Source organism: Acinonyx jubatus, chromosome E2 (assembly GCF_027475565.1).
Source record: "Acinonyx jubatus isolate Ajub_Pintada_27869175 chromosome E2, VMU_Ajub_asm_v1.0, whole genome shotgun sequence".
Lineage (NCBI taxonomy): Eukaryota > Metazoa > Chordata > Mammalia > Carnivora > Felidae > Acinonyx > Acinonyx jubatus.
Genome location: NC_069396.1, coordinates 48,020,935 through 48,041,399, shown reverse-complemented (window position 1 = coordinate 48,041,399; position 20,465 = coordinate 48,020,935). Strand labels below are relative to the sequence as shown.

Sequence of the window (20,465 nt, the reverse complement as noted above, 5' to 3'; positions counted from 1 at the left end):
AATTATGGAGATAGGCTAGGAATAAAATAGGTACGGCGTTCCTCTGCATCTCCTACGCTATGCCGCAGTCCCTACCGGGAAATGTAGTCAACACCAAGGCTTCAGAGTAGTTGCTACAGTGAACTTTGTGTCTTCTGGGAAATGAAGTTCAAGGCGGCCTCCTCGTTTGACTGAGCGGGAGGGATCTACGAGGAACCCGAAGCATGCTGGGGAATAGTCCAGTAAGGATCCTGACCCTTTGTGAGATGAGACTGCAGAGGCTTGCTGGGAAGTGGAGTCCAGCCGGTACTTTTGGGAAAGCGAGAGCCGAAGGTGAAAGACATCAATCCCCCCGGGAGACTGTAGAGTGTTCAACGCCTCCTTCCCCTCCCCCAGGTCCCAAGAAAGTGACGAAGTCTATCAGGGGCTGCGGGAAAATGGGAGCCCAAACATTCCAAATTCCAAGTTTCCACTAATCAGGGAGGAAAAGTCCCCCGCAAACGACTTGGGAAACAAAGTTCCTAGTGGTCTCTCAGAACAATAGCCTTCAGATACAATCTAGCTTTTTCTACCAACGTGGGTTGCACCAAGAGGCTGAGAGGAGAATTAAAAGAGGTGAAAAAAGAACTTCTGATTTGAACCCTCTTTCAGCCTTTTGCGTTCTCCCGCTTCCCAAGTTTACAGGATCCAGGAGGGCCCAAATCAAGGAATCAAGGAAGCCGACTGTTAGGAGTAGCCTCAAGTTTTGTGCACGGACTATGTCGCCCTATTTATCGACTAATAAATACCCGGGAGGACTCTATCCCCAAAGGACGCTGGGAAACGGAGTTCGTGTGAGGGTGTGTGTGTGTGTGTGTGTGTGTGTGTGTGTGTGTGTGTGTGTCCCGGAAATACTTGGAACTAGAATGAAATCATCTTCAGCCCTCCTGCCTCGTAGAATAATGGGAAATGGAGTCTGTAGACCTTCACTTTAATCTGAGCCAGTGTTCATACTAACTGTCCTGCCCTTTCTAAAGCCTGAAGAAACTTTCATCCACTCGATCTAACTGCAGTTCTCAGCGGGCACAGAGCAGACAGACAGTATCGCTCAGGCCTTCTCGGACTACATTAACCATAAGGCAAAGCGCGGACATACTTCCGCTCCCTTTTCAATGAATGCAACTGTATTACGAACAGTTCAGAGTCTGGGAGTCGTAGTTTTTCAGCCAAATGGTGGTTGCTGCCCTCTGACGGCAGCTCGAAAGATGAAAAGCAAAAATCTGAATCAAGCAAGCCCCAAGCCTGGGAAATCCTACACTGGACCAACAAGGCCCAAAAGGACAGCGGAGCGGGGCGGGATGGCGGCGGTTACTTAACTGCCAGAATTCATGGGACATGCGCAGTGGACGGCGCGTGGGCAACCGATAGGAGGGGATTGGGGTCGGTGGGAGTCTGAGGGCGACCGTCTGAGGGAATTTTAACAAGATGTTTGCAGGGGTGAGAACGTTTGTTGAGGGGTGCTAGGGCAGATTGTCTGTGTCTGTGAGGGGCCTGTGGTGTCCGGAGGTGTCCAGGGGAGTCTGTGAAGTGAAGGGGTCTTACTGGGGACCAGTGGAGAAGTCATAGGGGACTTGAGGTGTCTTTAAAAGGTCTGTGGGATGCCAAGAAACTACTCCAGACTGAGGGACCCGCAGGGGTGAGCAATGTTTAAGAAGCACCAGGAAGGAGAATTGGGCGCCTGGGGCGGGGGGGGGGGGGGGGGGGTCTGGGTCTGGGGATTATAGGCTTGAAGAGAGTCTCTGAAGGATGAATTAATTGATGAAAAATTGTGAGATCGACGAAGGGCTTTCTACTGGGATGTGGAAGACATCGAGGGTGTGGTCTTGCAGAAATTGAATAGATTTCTAGATTTGGGTGGGTCATTAAAGACTGGCGGAGCTGCTGGAGTTTACAAAACTAAATTCCACCTGTGACACCCCACTAGGTCAGAAATGGGGGCAACAAGTCTGACCTAGAGAGCAGTTCTAAAGCCGAGCACTTCTTAATCCATATTGGACCTGGTGTTCTGAAGGCACTGAAATCGAACTGAGACACTCTCTGGGTCCTTCCCCCCCCTCCCCGCAGTGATAACACCCCCCTCTCTCCATCACACCACCACCACCAGCAACTCAGTTGCATCTATGTTGCCAGGAGACATGCCTCATCCCAACTTCCAGAAATAGCCCAGTGGCCCCCACCCCAGGGAGTGACTTACATCACCCAGGAGAGGGAGCAGTTGCCCGCAGGCTGCCAAGGGAGCCTGGGTTTCCTGCCAGTACCCCAGCCCTGGATCTTCTCTTCCTTCACTGCCAATCGACATCATCTGGGACCACCCACCCCGGGCTGGCAGGAAATGAGGGTGAAGCCTGAGTAGATAAGAGTTGCCAGTTCCTTCCCCCTCAGAGTTGCACAGGGTGGGGTTTCTCCATGAAGCCAGTCCAACAGGCCTGAGCCCTCAATTCCCACCTCATTTCTTAGCTGTGTGGCCTTGGGGAAACTCCTTCCTCTCTCTGGGCCTCAGGCACCTCACCTGCACTGTAGGGGTTGGGCAGTCTCTAAGGACCCTTTCAGCTTGGATTCCTTCTCCTGGCTCTTTCATCCCTGAATCAAGCTCTCCAGCCTGAACGTCTAGCTTTAGGAGCTCACCTTTCAGATCCTATGATTGAAACCTTTGTCTAGATCCAACTGTCCTGGCCTGAGGAAAAGGAGTTGTTGAAAGAACACAGGCTTCAGAAACAGACCTCGTTTAAAGTCCTGGCTGGGGTTAGGGCCTTGGGCAAGTCATCGAACTGCTTGCCCCCACATTGCTGGGTGTTAGAAATAAAGCACTGCAGCTAACTAGGTATTAGGTACCTGGTACATAGCACGTCGTCGATCAGTAACAACCAGGATTAAGCCTGTCCCTTAACTCGCTGGCAGGGGATGTTCCCTTGCTTTGACAGAGACCGCTGAGGTACCTTGCAAGGTCTGCATTTCCAGAGTTGTTGCAGGCCTGTTGCCAAAGTCCCCTTCCAGGCCACGGGGACACCGACAGGGGAATACACAGAACCAGAAAGCAAAGGTGTTTCAGGTGATCAGAAAAGCAAGGACAATAGGGTGGTGGAATCTAAAGCGCTTCCAAGGATAAGTAGATCCCTACAGAATAGGGGAGCTGTCAGAGGGCAAGAGTATGCCTGAGACGTTTATCATCAGGTCCTGGGGGTTATATGCCCCTGAGGTCAGATCATTTTCCAGGCCTCGATTTGACCCACTCAGATAGGGTTAGACCTTCTGGCCATAGATACGTTGGAGAGCCAATCTAGGTTCCTGTCTTTCAGAATCAAACAAAGGCTGTATGTGACCTTTTAGTTGTTGTACCCAACACCCAGGACAGATCACCACATCCAAAGGTCCAAAGTTTTATTGTTTTGAATACATTCTCCAGCAGCCCCCCAACTTCCCTTCCCCCCCCCACCCACTGTCCCCAATACAGAATAAGGCTTGACCACAGACCCCCACCCCAGGGGCCCCAGCTAGGAGGCAGAGGGGGCTTCCAGTTTGGTTTCAGGGCACCCCCTTCCCACCCCCCCCCCCACCCGCCTGCCTATGGGCTAGTCCTAGGAGCAGCTGGGGGTGAAGGGGTTGGACCAGTGCTGGAATGAGAGGGGAGGAGTGGGAGAGGGATAGCAGGCACTTGTAGAGATTTGTGGCCTATGGGCGGCACCCCTCCCCCTCCTCTGCCCCTCACCCCCCCAACATGGAATTTTTGGTTCATCATAAAATGTCCCTCCCTCCCCTGCTGCAACCCTGTGGGGTATGAGAAACCCAGGCACTCAGGGCCCCTGGAGGGGCAGGGAAGGCAGGATCAGGACTGAGGATGGACGAGAGTGGAGAGGGACAGGGACAGGAGGCAGAGAACAGGGAGGGAGACAAGGCTTTTACTTCCTAAGAGATTGTAATAAAAAACGTTCCTGGGCATTGAGGCTGGAGCCTCAGTTCAAATATAAATTCCCCAGAATGGAGGTGGCCCCCTCAACTCCCCCCACCCTACCCCCCCCACCACTTTGCCTGGAGCTTAGAAACCCACAGATAGGGGAAAGCCCCCAGCCCTGGACACCCACCCACCCTCACCATTAAAAAAAAGAAATTAAAAGTTTTATACAAAACATGGGGCAGGAAAGGGGAGGAGGCAGGGAAGACACCAGAGAGCTGTCCTTACCTCCAGGGCTTGGGGGGGGGGGGGGTTAAGGCAGCAAAAGAAGCATGGGAGGTGGGGGGAACAGGGCCCCCTGCCCACAGCCCTCAGGAATCTCGATGCTCCAGAGAGAGCTGGGCTGTAGCGTGCTGGAGGTCAGAGCTCACTCGCCTTGGGGTGAGGGGCCCCCCGGCCTCCCCAGGCCCCTCCCCCCTCACCTTCTTGTCCTCACCCTCATCCTCCAAGCCCCCAGTGGGGCCCCCACCCCCCTCCAGGCGACAGTCTTCACTCCAGCGCCGCTTAAAGCGCAGCTTGAGGGGCATGCACTGGGCTGCCCCAGGTGTCTCGCCGGGCTCGGGCTTGGGGGGCGCAGGTGGGGCACGAGGGGTCTTGAACACCTCCCCATCTTCCTCATCCTCATCGCTGATGTCAGTCACCTCCACTTCCTCAGACTCGCCTTCCGAGATGGGCTCCACCTTGATCTGTGGTGGTGGTGGCGGTGGGGCCAGCGCCCCCGCCCCCTCCGCCAGCCCGCCTGAGCCGCCGCCAATGCCAATGCCACCACTCTTGTCAGCACCCGCTGGAGCCTTCTCCCCAGCTGCCCGCTGCCGGCGTCCCAGCGGGGGTGGCTGGAGCTTAAACTTGAATGGGGAAGAGGAGGAGGAAGAGGAGGACGAGGCTGAGGAGGGGACCGGTGGGGTCTCCGGTGCCATGGGCGGCAGCGGGCACTTGTCAGGGCGCTGGGGCTGGGGCACCACCAGCCCAGGGTAGTGCAGGAAGGCGCGGGGACTGAGGTGGTAGTTGTAGACGCTTTGGGTGTGGGCCTGCAGGTACCGTTTCATGTCCTCAGGGCTAAAGGAGAAGTGGGAACCTCCTCCTGAGCCACTGGGGCCCCCACCACCACTGGGGTACATAGGGCTCAGCGTGGGTGAGGGAGTGTAGGCCAGGTGAGTGGGCGTCATGGGCAGAGCTGGTGAGAGCTGAGGCGGCAGTAGGGAGCCAGGCCCGGCCAGAGGCGACACAGGGAAGGGGCTCAGGGGCTCAGGGCCACCCCGGGGCCGGGGGTAGACTCGGAAGACGCCAGGGTCATGGGGCAGGCGTGCCAGTGGGGGCCCGCGGAAGGCACCCAGCTCTGGAGGGCCTGGCGGTCGGGCCCGGGGGTCCTCTCCCAGTGGCTCTTCCAGCTCTGACGTGCCATCGCTACAGTCACTGACTGAGCCTCGACCCAGGCGTCGGGCCACCACAGCCGAGAAGAGGGAAGATGAGGATGAAGAGCAGGCCGGTGGTGAGCGGGGGTCCTCGGTGGGGGACAGCACCTCGGAGGGCGTTGAGGGAGGGAAGCGGAAGTGGCTGCCACCCGATGGCACTGGTGGGGCGCTCTGGGGCACCGCACCCCCTGGCAGAAGAGGGGAGATGTGGTGTCAAGGCCCTTGGCCCAGCCTGGACATACACACAGACCCTCTGCTTCTTCTGAACCCATGCCCACCAGCCCCATTACTCACCAGCCAGCCCCACATCGATGAAAGGGTAATTAACCAGCACCAGTTTGTTGAAGTTGAACTTGTAGGTGAACCGTTTCCCCTTGGTCTTGTGCAGAATGCGTTTGTTGTAATAATAGCTGTGGATGTAGAAACCCATCGAATGATCAGTCAACGGGACCAGAGTCTAGACCCCATTCCTTGACATGCGTTACATGCTGCTCACAAAGGGGGACCAAGAAACCTGGGCCACACAAGAGAAATCAAGTGCCCGGAAGGAATGGAAACTAGCTCTCCCCTCAGGCTTGGGGCCAAACTAGACGCCACACCCAGGACTGTATTCTCTCCGCAGGACACCTCTACACGACAGATGGGCTCAGAGAAGGATTAAGACTTGCCCAAGGTCACACAGCTATGATTTGGCAAAGGATCAAACCCAAAGTCTATTCCCATGGGTTACGGGTTCCCCAACTAGCGGGGGCTATCCATGTCTGCTCAGGGGTCTCTGCCCTCCTCACCGCAGGGCCCGGCTCAGCTTGTCATAATTCATCTGGGGCTTGCACTTGCGGACGCCCCAGAGCCGAGCCACCTCATCAGGGTCCTTGATGACGAATTCCCCGTAGTCCCCCTGCCAGGCGATGACACCCTGGTATTCCTCCTTCCGCAGCAGCTCCAGGATAAAGTGCCACAGCTGGATCTGCCTCGAGCCAGGGGACGACTCTGGCTTGTAGGCCCAATCTGGGAAGGCAAACCCTGAGGACAGGAGGCAGGGGAGTGGCCCCGGGTCAGGACACAGAGTCCAGGGCTCCAGGTCCCCTCCCGGGGTCCACCCTCCTACCCCACCCTCAACATGGGGAAAGCCGTCTCCCCTCCGCCAAGTCAGGACCTGGGTTAGAGGGAGACAGTGTGTGTCTGTGTGTAAGGGGGCTAGACGGGAGCCGGGGGGAAGGGAAGCTGGAGCCTGCTCCAGCGACACCGGGAGAAACAGGAAACCGTCGGCGGCGGGTCCCGGGGCCAGTGCCAGGGGGCCAGGCACCAAGCCAGGCCGGCGGGCAGGGCTGCCAGTGGGGGAGGGGCAGGAAGGGGCACACGTGGCCAGCGGGTTGGGGCGAGCCCCCCCTCAACCCCCACACTCCCATTCAGGGCCAGTTATACCCCTCCCCCAACCCACCCCACAGTTCCAGTCCCCTCCTGGGAACATAACACTGTCTCCCTCCCAAAACGTATCAGAGCCCTACTCCCACCCCAGGACCTGATGATTTTTTTTTTTTTTTTTTTTCTTAAAAGGACCAGGAGGAGTGGGGTGGGGTGGCTGGTTGACGATGAGGTCAGCGCTTGCACACACAGAGGCTTCTGTCTTCCCTGGAGAGTGAAACCCAGACTGTCTGCCCCCCCCCCCCCCACAACGAGCCCTAGACCCTCTGTGCTGCACTGCCCTCCCCAGACCCAGGCACATGGACCCAACCTGGCTGGAAGGCCCCAGCCCAGGCCTGCAGATTGAACAAGCAATGCTACAGCCCGTTCCCCCTTCCGCCTTCTCATCCTCAGCTTCTTCCCTGCCCACCTGCCTACCCGCCCCCAGCATTAACCTTGGGTAGAGGTTGGTGGTGGGCTGGCTGGTCCCTGGAGGGGGTGGGCAGCCTGGGGGGGGTCGATGGGGGGGGGCTGCGGTTGTTGTCATTTCCCAAACCCCCGGGTAATCAGGGGCCATCAATAATTCAGCACTAGGCAGCCGGTAATGGAGGGGTGGGAGGAGGGAAGGGGAAGAAGAGAAGGAGGGGGAGGCAGGGCAGGGGCCCTGGTGCCACCAGAGGGAGAAGGCCAAGGTGGACAACTAAAATGGGCGGGGTCCCAAGTCACAGTCAGGCTGCACTGGTCAGCCTCTGGCCTCTGGCCCCGGCTCAAGCCTCAGCTCAAGCAGGTACGAACCAGGCCCAGGGCAATGCTGAGCCTCCCTCAAAGACACCACTGCAGTCTGGAATCCAACAGGGGATACTTCCCCTTGGGGACACAGGGGTTCAGCAGTTCCTACTCCCACAGGGACCACCTCTTCTAAATCCAGAGCGGAGTCTATCCCCCACAGCGACCCAGCTTCCTGAGCCCTGGCCTTGGGTAGAATGGGATGGCCAGCATTCCCCTCATAGTCCCTGCCCCATTCAGAAATCCCAGCCTCAAACAAGCCCCTCAGGGCTCCAAGGATACGACCTCCAGCTGGTCACAGACCCAGAGTCCTATACCAACAACAGCCCCTGCTCCATTCAGAAGTGACAGCCCCTGACAATGCCTTCCTTAGATCGCAGCATCCATAGCCCCATTCCTCTCTTAGGAATCCAGGTGTTCATCCCATTATCCTCACCCTGCTGGAGAATGCAGGTCCCAGGGTCTTCTTCAGGGGCCAGAGGCCCTTGAGAACCCAAGTGACCAAATCACTAGCTCAATGTACCCTCTACCTCCTCCAAAATGCTCCTACCCCCCACTCAGAGCACCAAGCTCCGTGCTTCTCCTACCTAAGCTCCAATCTGGTTCTCAGACCCAAAAGGGGGGCTGGGGGGCAAAGCCCCTGAGACACTAGTCTGGGGTTGGGGGTGTACTGACTTTCACCCTCCCCCCAAATTAAAGCCACCCTTTCCAGCCCACCCGCCCCAGCCTCCTTGTCCCGGTAACCAGGCAACGTGTGTGCAGCGACAGTCCTGGGAGCGGGGGAGCAGGAGGCTAAAAATAAACTTTGCAGAAGAGGAGTGAGAGAGACTACATGCAACACAAAGGGAACTCGGAAGGGAGGTGGGGGGCTCTGGAAAGGCCTCAAGCTGCATTCCGGGGGCTGTCCCAGGCTGCCTTGTTAACCCCCCCTTCCCTGACCAAGCTCCCTCTGGGGCTAGGACCCTGGATCCCAACCCAGGCAGGGACTTCCCCACTCCCAGGACCACCCCTACCAGGCTTTCCTCTTCGGACATGGCATACATGAGGGCCTGTTCCTGGCTTTGGGGGGAGAAGAAGAGCGGGGGTGACGTCAGGGTGTCTCAATGGGGCTCTGTTCCCCAGGCCTTGGAGCCAGGAGCCAGGCACGGGCAAGGGGAGCATGTGTGAGTGTGTGTTGTGTATGGGTCCACGTGCTAAAACAGGGAACCACCGGGCCTGCACCAAGAAAGCTTGGGGGAGAGGACCTCTGGAGCATGGGGGACAGTGATAGAAGGAGCAAGCAGCTGACACTGAGAGAGGGGCTCAAGACACTTTGAGACAGGGTGGAGAGGTAGCAGCAGACAGACAGGAAGGGCTGGGATGGCAGGGACCCAGAAGGCACACCTGGGTCCCACAGAGGTGGGGTAGGGATTCTCCTAGACAGACTGGAAACCTGGGGGGCGGGGGGCATAACTCCTGGGCACCCCCCAAATTCACATGACTGGCCAAACTTTTTTTTAAAGAGACTATGGGGGTCGGAAGGGAGTGGTGGTGGCAGAGGAAGAACACGCCGACCTCCTGGGGGGCCCTGCCACCTCCCCCACACTCCAGGCAGCCCTCGGTGGCGCCAGAGCCGGGAAGAAAACAGGAAGTGGGAAACAGCCGCGGCAGAGGAGAGGGGCCGGGATGGAGGATCGGATGGAGGGGCGTGCAGACAGACAGACGCACCGATGGACCGATCGGGAGGCCATTCCAGGCCCCCGCCCCTTCCCCCAGGCGGAGAACCCACACGCGGCTCGGCCCCAAGACAGGGTTAGGGGAGCGGCCCAGCCGGTCCCACCAGGCAAAGGCCTGTAGCAGGGAGGGAAGACGAGGCGGGGTTGTCTGGGCGCCTAGGCCCCCTCCTCGGGCGAGAAAAGGCTCTTGCTGCCCCCAAGGCCCAGCAGCCCTGGAGCCTGTGGGAGCCAGAGAGTATGTGGGACGCACGTGACTGACCCTACAGCACTCCGCACCCCTGCCCCACCCCCCTGCCCCCCTCCTCGGCCCCAATCCCCAGGCGCCGGAGCCCGGCTCGGAGCCCTTTAAGAGCCGCCCCCACCCGCCGAGCGGGGGGGCGGGGTGGGTGGGCCGGTCGGGGCACACACCCGCACACAGGAGCCCTAGCCGCGGCCGCCGCCGGGGGAAGGAAACAAGTTTGAACAGCGGCGCCCGGCCCCCTTCCCCCTCCCCCGTCCCCGCCCCGGGCCGGATTCCGACGGGGTAGACGGGCAGGGGGCGGCTGGGACCCCTCCCCCCAGCGCGCTCGGGCGCAAAGTCCAGCCCGCGCGAGCCCGGGGGCGGCGGGGGAGGGGAGGGGGGAAAGTCCGAGTGGGAGGGGGGTTAATCCCGCTGCCCCCCGCCCGCCGACAGGGGGGGAGGGGAACCTTGGCCCCTTAAGGAGGAGCAAGTTGGCGGGGAAGAGGGGGGCGGAGGGAAAAGACGGCCGGTTGAAAGAGAAGAGCTGGATGAGGGAGGGGGGGCGAAGGGGGAGCCTCCGCGTCCCCCCCACCTTCCCCACCCTCCTCCACCCCGGGGCCCCGGCCGCGCGGGAGGAGGGTACCCAGGTCTCCCCGGAGCCACCTTAAAGCCGCGCGTTCTAAGGTCGGAAACAAAAAGTTCCTTTTTCGAACGTTCGGGCTGCGCTTTGGAACTTTGCGACTCGGCGCGGGCGGGGGAGCGAGGAGCCGGCGGAGACGGGCGGGGGAGGGGCGGCGCAGCCCGGACCCCGAGTCCTGGGCTCCCCAATCACGCCCTCCTTCTAGAAACCATCCCGTATCCCCTCTAAGCCGGTGCGGGGCACGCGCCGCGGTGAAGGTCATGGGCCGGACCGCGCAGCGCAGAACCGCGAATAGCGGGCCCCGTGGACAGCCCCCCCCCCACGCCCCGCACACGTCCCGGCCCCCAGAGTGCAACGTGACAGAGCGGCGGGGAGGGACCCCGCCACCCCCGTGATCCCGGGAGTGGGGGAGAACCCAGCTCTCGGAGTCCAGTAGGGAGAGGACCAGGACTCGCAGCGCCCACACCACTCCGCCCGGACCCAGAAATTGGGGGTCCCATGCAGCACCCCTCGCTCGCGCCACGAGAAGCAACAGGTCTCGAGTGCTTGGGGTCCCCCCAGAACTGGGGATCACTCCGGCTGCCCCGGAACCCTTCAGCCCCCCCCAAAGTTTCTCTGCCTGGTTTCCCCGGGCAACAAGTCTCCCCCACACGTGCTGCCCCCGCCCCCACCTGTGTCCGCCGGGGTCTTCATGCTGGGGGGCCCGGGGCTAGGCGCCCCGACTCCGGGCCGCAGCTCCCGGCGCCCGCGCTGCCCCGTCCCGTCCCGCGCCCGTCGGGCCGCCCTCGGCGCTTCACCCGGCCTCGCCTCTCAGAGCCTCTCCCCTCCCCGCCGCCGCCTCCCGGGTTAATATCGCACTCCGGGGCCGGGACGCCCACGCCCCCCGGCCGGCTACGTCACCGCCGCGTCGCCATGGAGACACTGCGCCCGCCCCCTCCCCGCGCACTCACACACACACATACACACACGCGCGCACGCACACACACACACACACACACACACACACACACACACACACTCGCCGGCGCGCAGCCACTGAGGACCGGCCGGCTCTGGGCTTAAAGGGGCCGCGCGACAGGGGAGGAAGGAAGGAGGGGGTGGGGGTGGGATAGGGTCCTGGGGGTCATGACCCTTTTCCGAGGCTCCTAGTCTGCAGATAACTTAAGTCCTCCGCGCTCGTGACCTGTCGCCCCTCCTCCTCTCCTGCCCACTGCGGAATCCAGAGTTTCTTTTGGGAGCTTGTAAGTGGGGGGGGGGGGGGGGGGGGGCTCTGGAAGGGGTCAAAAACTTTTGAAAGGCATGGGCCTTTCGAGAGGGGGCAGAATCTTCACTGCAGGGGGGCAGGGTCAGGACCTTGGAGGATGATCAAAACCACATTTCTCACCCTGGCCTTACCCTGCCCCCCCCACCACCCCCCCACACACACAGCCCTGAGCCTGAATGGGGGCAGCTGTCCAGGGGTGGGGTGGAATGGGTGGGAATCATTTCCCAGCATCGGAAATGGGGAGGCGGCTGTGCCCTCCGCTCCTCCGGGATGGGGTCTTGGCCTTCCAGATAGCCCCAATCCCAGCTGGGGAGGAAGTGACCAAAGAGAATGCATTTGGGAGCATCCCACCCCCCCCAACTCCATCCCCACGCTGCAGCTGTCCTGGGGACACAGCCGGTGCCGGAGGTACCCCCACCTCCACCACCAGGGCAGGGGGTTCCGGAGGTGGGCCAGGATGCGAGGGGGCGACCAAAGTCTGAACAAATGTGCTCCCAAGGGGCACTGGTGGGTCGCCAGGAGAGAGGAAGGTAGGGCTTAAGGATGAAGACCAGTGCGTAGGGCAGTGCTAAGTCTGTTCTCCGCAGCTGGGAGGGATGGATGGAGCCTGAGGCTTCAGGAAACAGGAAATAAGCGCTGATCAGATGGCTAGCGGGAGCCGGCAGCAGGGTAGAGGGCAAATAGAAGCAATATCCACAGACCCAGCCCGAAGACAGAGTTTCAGAGAAGACTCTTGAGGTACCAAAGGAGGGGAATATTGCAGGGTGGGGGTGATGCTCAGAGAAACTGAAACAGAAAATGGGCAGGGAGAGACAAGCCACAGGGTGAGAAGGCCAGGAGGGTGACTCTGGCTTCTTAGGGCTTCAACCCTTTGCTGGGTGCCTAGATGCATTAGAGCAGTCCCCTAACCTGTGCCTCAGAAGTCTCTAGCCTCTTCCTCCGTAGAGACCAGAGCCTCCTGGGGAAAGCATCACCTCCCTGGGGAATTATGTAACCTTGCCTACGGACAGTGCTGCTCCCCCACGGATATTGTAACCCTCTGGGAGCAGTGTGGTCCAGCAATAATAATCACCATCATTGTTATTATAACAGCTCCCGAATTCCTAGCGCTCATGATGTGCCAGGCACTGGGCCAAGCATTGTCTGGGGCATCTTGTCATTTGATGCTCACAAAATCCCAAAGTGGGAAATTGCTATTGTTATCCCCACTTACAGATTAAGAAGGTGAGGCTCGGAGGGGAAATCAGTCCGTCAAAGTCCTACAGCCAGGAAGTGTTGGAGTCAGGATTTAAACTTAGACCTATCCAATTTGAAACCACATCCTTCACCATCAGCTTTACTGACACCTTTACTGTCTACCTCTCCTCAGAAAAAGACAATGCAAAGTTTCAACAATAATAGGTCTGTAACAACTTTAGTGATCCCACACTCCCACCAACAAGACAAAGATGGGGGTTGCAACCCTAACTTTGCTACTTCTTGTCTGTGACATAGAGCAAGTGAATTTTCCTCGTTGAGCCCCAACTTCCCCATCTGTAAAATGGGGATATTATTAGACCCTACATGACCAGGTTGTTGTAAGAAATTGGGGATATGAAGTAAGTATGTAGTAAATACTGGTAATAAATTATTAGCAGAATGAGCTATATACCCTGTGGATAATGTAAGCACCCCTTACCCTACAGACTCCAACTAGATAATAAATACAGGGTACTGACAGTGTGAAATTGCCTTTTTTCTTTTTTTAAGAGGGAGAGAGTGAGCACATGTGCATGCAAGCCCAAGTTCAGCTCAGGTCATGATCTCACAGTTCATCCGTGAGATTGAGCCCTGCGTGGGGCTCTGTGCTGACAGCTCAGAACCCGGAGCCTCCTTTGGATTCTAAGTCTCCCTCTCTCTCTGCCCCTCCCCTGCTTGAACTCTATCTCTCTCTGTCTCGCAAAAAAAATAAAAAATAAATAAAAGTTGAAGAGTCATACGCTCAACCGACTAAGCCACCCAGGCACAACTCTCCCCCCCCCCCTTTTTAAAATAGGGAACAATTCACAAATTTGAGTGTCACCCTTGTGCAGGGCCCATGATTCTAACCCTCTCTGTATCATCCCAGAAATTGCCTCTTAATGGCATAAGTCCCACCCTGACCCAGTTGCATAACTCAGTCCTGCTCTTCCTATGAAATACAATCATGGGTAGCAGGCAGGCATCATGGTGGAGACTGAGCCGTCAGAGAGAGTGGGAGTCCCTCGTGAAAATGCCCCCTGAGTAGTGTGACCTCTGGCGGTTTATGAAAACCTATCCACAGATCATGTAACCTCCAGGGGGTCAATGTGACTCTACCACAGAAGTGTGGACCCTCTTGGATAGTTCACTTGCCTTGTGAACACTGAGAGCCAATCAGGGAAGGTGAACGCCACCGTTACTGTATGAAACACTCGCATATCACAAACTTGGCAGAGAGACTATTCGTCACCACTGGTCATTCCTTAAAGGCACGCCACCCAGTGAAGGCATATGGAAGGCCATATCAATTCCAGTGAATAAGGGGACACTTCCTCCCACCTTCTCATTCCCTGTGGGAAAACTCCACCTGAAGGCCCCTGAAGCTAAGTGAAAAGTGCAACCTCTCATAGACCTAAGACATGCCTACAGTGAACAGTGTAATTCTCCAGGGAGAAAACAACTCTGTCCAGACGGTGGAAGACACCCTCACTCCCATGGACGTAGTTCTTGTTCCAAGTTACGGTCCTGACAGTAGATGACATTTATGCTGTTGCTGTCAGGCTAAGGCATGGACAGAACCTATCTATCCCCACGCTTCTGAAAAGAAAACCGTATGGGTGATAATCATTGTCACAACCTACCCATCACCTATAACAAGCAACAAGGGGCCATTACTACTCTTTGAACATTGTAGTTCCCTTAGAAATAATATGAGCCACCATATATAGAGACTGTAGCCACCTAAACAGTGTGACTACTCCCAAACAAAAAATGTAATAACCCCATTAGCGTATCACCCTTCTTCAGCCCCCTAGTTGAAATGCTGAAGGGTTCCGGGGCTCAGAGCTGGGTCCCCCTCTTCCCTCCTCCATCTGTTGCTGGTTCCCTTAGTGATCTCTATCAGCCCCATGGTTTCACATGCCATCTCTGTGCTGATCACACCCAAATCTTTTTCCTCCAGCATAGGACTCACCACTGGCTTCCCAACCTCACACATCAAACTGCCTCACCAGCACTTCCATTTTGATTTCTCAAGTTTGCCAAGTCAAAATGGTTTCCCTGAGCTCCCCGAAACTGTCCCCACCCCAGTCTCCCCCATCTTGGGAACCTGAAACACCATTTTGCAAGTTGCCCTGGCTGGATTCCTTGGTGTCATCTTTGACCCCTTTCTGTCACCCATCACCCAGTCTGAAGGGAACTCCCATATGTGCTCTACCTTCAGCTGTTTCAAAATCAGCTACTCTTCGGGGCGCCTGGGTGGCTCAGTCGGTTAAGCGTCCAACTTCAACTCAGGTCACAATCTCGCGGTCTGTGAGTTCGAGCCCCACGTCGGGCTCTGGGCTGATGGCTGCATTGGGCTCTGGGCTGATGGCTCAGAGCCTGGAGTCTGCTTTGGATTCTGTGTCTCCCTCTCTCTCTGACCCTCCCCTGTCCATGCCCTGTCTCTCTCTGTCTCAAAAATAAATAAACGTTAAAAAAAAAATTTCAAAATCAGCTACTCTTCACCATCACCACCCCACTGATCTGGGGACTCCTCGCTGGCCTCCTGGCTGCCACTTGTGCCCCACCTACAGCTAGCGGGGTTCTAGTAAATCAGATGATATCCCTTTGCTGCCCCAAATCGTCTGTTCACTGGGAATAAAAGCCAACTCCCTGAAGTGGCCAGCAAGGCTCTTCCTCCCTGACCTCACCTCCCACCTTTCCCCTCCATTTCCTTGCCAGCCGCACTCCAGTCTCTGTGCTATTTCTTCAACAGGCCAGGCATATGCCTGCCTCAGGGATTTTGCCTGTGCTGTTCCATCTGCCTGGAAGGCTTTTCCCGCGGAAGTCTGCATAGCTCTGCCCTTCGTCCCCTTCAGGGTTTTACTCAGAAACCACCTTCCCAATAAGCCCTACCTGACCACTCTCTTTTCTTTTCGTTTTCTTTTTTTCTTTTCTTTTTTTCCCCTTTCCTTTCCTTTCCTTTCCTTTCCTTTCCTTTCCTTTCCTTTCCTTTCCTTTCCTTTCCTTTCCTCTTTTCTTTTCTTTTCTCTTCTCTAAGTAGGCATCATGCCCAGCACAGAGCCCAACTCAGGGTTTGAACTCATGACCCCAAGACCTGAACTGAGATTGAGTCAGAAACTCAGGGTGCCTGCGTGGCTCAGGAGGTTAAGTGTCTGACTTGGGCTCAGGTCATGATCTTGCAATATATGAGTTTAAGCCTTGCATCAGGCTCTGTGCAGACAGCTTAGAGCCTGGAACCTGCTTCAGATTCTGTGGCACTGTCTCTCTCTCTCTCTTTCTCTCTCTCTCTCAAATAAATAAACTAAAAAAAAAAAAAAAAGAGAAACTCAACTGAGCGAGCCACCCAGGTGCTCCTGACCACTCTGTTTTAAATTGAAGCCCCCTTCCTGGACCCCTATGTCCCTTCTATGCACTATTTTTCTCCATTGCACTTATCCTCATGTGGCATGTATTTCTGTAATGTATTTGCTCTTCCTCTGAATCCCCCCTCTATAATGTCAGCTCTACGAGGGTAGTGATTTTTGCCTGTGTTGTTACCTACTGTGTCCCCAGAGCCTGGCACAATGCCTGGCAATCTAGAATGAATGAATAAGTTCATCTCTGGATAGTGAATCCCCATGTACCCAATGTAATACCAATAAATGTAGCCCCGTACACACAGAGAAACTCTCATGGACAGCTGATGCCAACTCAACCCCCTAAAGAGCATCAACCCCATTGTGGACCCCGCATACAAGGAAAAACTCTGCAAAGGTGTGCTTGTCCTACTGAAGGCCAGCTCCACAAAGAAAGGGATTTGGTCTGTTTTCTTCACTGCTCTACACCAAGGGCCTACCCCAAGGTTGGTCATAGAACAGTCTGCTAATACGTATCTGCTAAAATGAACTGAGTCCACATACACTGGTATAAGCCCACAATCAGCGTCCATCTTACAGACAGAACAAAGTCCATAACTGATATAAACTCCCATTTGCAGGCTGGCTCTCGCATGGATAGTGTAAACCCCAGACAGGGCATGCTCAAACACAGCGTGAACCCCAGCAGAGGCAGCATGACCCTCATAAACCTCATACAGACAGGGTAGCCCTCATAAATGACCCAAGTCCCATCCAGTAGCACAGTCTTCATAAACTTTGTGAGCCTCGTATACAAAGACAACCCACATAAACGGTGTAACCCCATATAGGTGGTGTAACTTTCATAAACAGCGTGAGCCCCATATATGTGGTGAGACGGCAAATAAACAAGGTGGGCCCCCCTACAAATAGCGTGTTCCCTCATTAGTGTGCTCTACCCTAGAGGCAACATGGCCCGTTTAACATTGTGTGAATTCCTCCATCAACGGGGTCAGCTCCTACAACCTGTGTAAACCTGTATGCACAGTGGAGACAAGCACATAAATAGGGTCATTTCTGTAACCAGTGTGACTTTTCATGTGAACAGGGTAGCCCCGTCGTCACCTGGCCTCATGAGTGTAACCCAAGGACACTGGGCCCCCGTGTGGACAGTGCCACCTCAGGGGAGCATTCTGTGAGCAGTGTACGGACTGAACAATGGTTCCAACACACCTCAGTGTCACTATGTCAGTTTTATTAAGTCATTGATAATGTAGCCCGAAACCCCATGTTCCATTTAAACTCCCTGGGCCTTTGTAACAACCATCATAAAATTCTATTATCCACCCTCCTCCTAAAAATCCTAGTTCTCCCATAAAAAGTTACACAACTGGGATGCCTGGGTGGCTCAGTCGATTAAGCATCCAACTTTGGCTCAGGTCATAATCTCGCAGTTCGTTGGTTTGAGCCCCATGTGGGGCTCTGTATTGACAGCTCAGAGCCTGGAGCCTGCTTGGGTTTCTGTCTGTCTGTCTGTCTGTCTCTCTCTCTGCCCCTCCCAGGCTTGTGCTCTCTCTCTCTCTCTCTCTCCAAAATAAATAAACATTAAAAAAGAAAGTTATGGAACTGGGGCGCCCAGGGGGCTCAGCTGGTTAAGTGACCGACTCTTGGTATGGCTCAGGTCATGATCTGGCAGTTAGTGAGTTTGAGCCCCACACTGGACTCTGCGCTGACAGCGTGGAACCTGCTTGAGATTCTCTCTCTCTCCCTTTCTCTCTGTCCTTCCCTGCTCAGGCTCTCTCTCTCTCTCTCTCTCTTTCTAAATAAAAATAAATAAACTTTATTTAAAAAGTTACCTAACTCCCCTGCAGCACACACAGGTATGAGACAGGATGACTCCCCAGAGGGTAGTATAACTTGTCACGAACACTGAGGCCCCAAATAAAGACCCAGAAATGGTGAATTAATTCCTAAGTGGCAGGGATTTCCCAGGGCCCAGCACAGGATAGGGCACATAAAAACTGCCACTTCTAGGGGCACGTGTGGCCCAGTTGGTTAAGCATCTGGCTCTTGATTTCAGCTTAAGTCACGATCTCTTTGATTGTAGGATTGAGCCCTGTGTGGAGCCTGCTTGGGATTCTCTGTTGGCCCCTCCCCCACTTCTCAAAAAGAAATAAATGAACATTAAAAGGGGCACCTGGGTGGCTCAGTTGTGTGCCGACTTTGGCTCAGGTCATGACCTTGCGGTTCGTAGGTTCAAGCCCCATGTTGGGCTCTGTGCTGACAGCTCAGAGGCTGGAGCCTGCTTCAGATTCTGTGCCTCCCTCTCTCTCTGCCCCTCCCCTGCTCACACACACACACACTCACTCTGTCTCTCTCTCAAAATAAATACATAAACACACAAACATTAAAAAAAATCGCCACTCCTATTTACTGAGCACTTACTATATACAAGGCCCTGGACCTGGACTCGGCATCTCATTTCATCGTCACGTCAACTTTATCAGGTAGGTACTCCGATGATCCCCATTTTTCAGATGAGAACAGTGAGACTCAGAGAGGTTCCAGGCCCACGCTAAACATTGTTACAGCTGGGACATCAAGTGCTAGACCACGGTGCCTCCTGATAGCTCCGCAAATGCTCCAGAGATAGGCCAAACCCTGGAATCCTTTCAAATACTTCCGCCGCCACCACTACCAGCACCACGAGCAGCATACACGTACAAAGTGTGCAGAAGGTGGCCAGTTAAGACTGAGGCAGCATAAACGCTTCAGGTAGTGATAACCCCCTGGATACCAACAATCACGACAATAGCTAAGATCTTTGCGGGTTTACTCTGCTGGAGCCACTTGTCCCAAATGCCTTGCACATCTAAATTCATTGTAACCCTAGGCCAAGGGCTTCCGTTTGTTTGTTTGTTTGTTTTTAATTATCCCCATACAGATGCAGAAATGGAGGCACAGAGGGATTAAATGGCTTGCCCGAAGTCACACAGCCAGAGAAGAAGCCCAGCTGGGTTTGACCCCAGTAGCCTGGCTAAGCCTGTATTATCCCGCTTCCGGCAACATCACCCCCCACCTTGCAGGACAGTGTAATGTCAATGAATTGTGTACTAAGTTAATTACATTCTATGTAATTCTCTCAGGGGCAGGGTACTATGCGCACCTTTCCTTGATGACAGGATGACAGAAAAAATAGGCCCTTGGACAGTGTGAATTCCCACAGACAGGTCTCCTTTGTGCATGGTGTAACTCCAACAAGCAGTGAGGATTCCTGTGTGAACACTGTAAACTGACCACAGCCAAGACGACCCTGAAGGGACAGGAGAGGCTCCCTTTCACTACATCAGAGGGCTCCCTGGGCAGGGTGAGTTCCTTCACGGACAGTGCACACCTCCCTCCCCACTGACAGGCTAACTCTCCCCCACGCCTGATGCCAACTGACTATGGAACCTGAAACACCATCCTGATCAACGGAAGTCTCTAACGCAATACAGTCTCTGGGCAATGTGAACTCCCACCCAGCACGCACTTCCCCGTGGACACTATAATGTCTCATCTCCATGGCAAAATTAACAAGGACAGGGCACATCTCCATGTATGGGGGACCTTCTGCAGCTGCTGTGAACCCCTTCTGTAACAGCGTGGACCATTCTCCGAGGGTCTACCTAAGTAGGCAATGGGAACTCTGATGAGTATAAACTTCCCTCAGACCCAGCATCTACCCAATGCACATGGTCTAACCTGCCCTGTAAAAGCTCCCTCAAAGTCCACTCAGTTTTTCAGTGCAAACTCTTCTAGAATGTTATGAAAACAGTATAAAATAGCATGATAGTATGAAATGGTGTAAGTCATAATACACTAGTGTAATAGTGTAAGTGTAAATAATAGTGTAAGATTCCTTCCCATTGATTCTCTTTCCCTCTTTCTCTGCCCCTCCCCTGCACGCCTACTCTCTCTCTCTCTCAAAATAAATAAATGAACGTTAATAAAAATTGAGGGGCACCTGGGAGGTTCAGTTGGTTGAGCGTTCGACTTTGGCTCATGATCTCACAGGTCATGAGTTTGAGCCCAGCATCAGGTTCTGCACTGACAGCGCAGAGCCTACTTGGGATTCTCTCTTCTCTCTCTCTGCCCTTCCCCCACTCGTGAAGTTGTAGACAGTGAAATCTCCCCCACTCTCAAAGCAAATCTTTTGTGGACAGTGGATAATGTGAATCTCCTTCAATCTCAGTGAACCCCATTGGACAACTGAGATTTCTTCCTAGCCCCCGGGGTTAACCGGCCATATGTCACAGCACATTCTCGCACCGGTAGTGGGAATGTTGTACCGTGTGCACCTGCAACAGACTGGGTGCATTGGCTTCTCAAGTGATGTGAATCCTGTGTGGATACCGGGAACCCATCACAGGCAGCAAAAGCCTCTCCTAAGGCCAGTGACCACTGCTCCCCATTACCCTCTATTTAGGGCAAATCCAACGTGGAGAGTTTGGATGCC

At 55.3% G+C, this 20,465-nt stretch overlaps 1 protein-coding gene and 1 pseudogene across 1 annotated transcript; both read right to left on the bottom strand.

Moving 5' to 3' along the window:
• Positions 1-3,547: 3,547 nt before the first annotated feature.
• Positions 3,548-10,982, bottom strand: ERF (ETS2 repressor factor). The gene is made up of 4 exons (XM_027037626.2): positions 10,816-10,982; positions 6,168-6,402; positions 5,674-5,789; positions 3,548-5,567 (listed from the first exon to the last, which is right to left on the bottom strand). Exons 1-4 carry the CDS (start codon positions 10,835-10,837, stop codon positions 4,279-4,281), a joined length of 1,662 nt encoding a protein of 553 aa, XP_026893427.1. The 5' UTR covers positions 10,838-10,982; the 3' UTR covers positions 3,548-4,278.
• Positions 10,983-13,435: 2,453 nt separating this feature from the next.
• On the bottom strand, positions 13,436-13,534 carry LOC113593473 (uncharacterized; annotated as a pseudogene).
• Positions 13,535-20,465: the final 6,931 nt, after the last annotated feature.

Coding starts and splice junctions, on each gene's coding strand:
- ERF (XM_027037626.2), bottom strand. CDS start 10,837: ATGAAGACCCCGGCGGACACAG. Junction 6,403..10,815: donor GAAGACCCCGGCGGACACAG/GTGGGGGCGGGG, acceptor TCCTGTCCTCAG/GGTTTGCCTTCCCAGATTGG. Junction 5,790..6,167: donor AAGCTGAGCCGGGCCCTGCG/GTGAGGAGGGCA, acceptor CTACATCCACAG/CTATTATTACAACAAACGCA.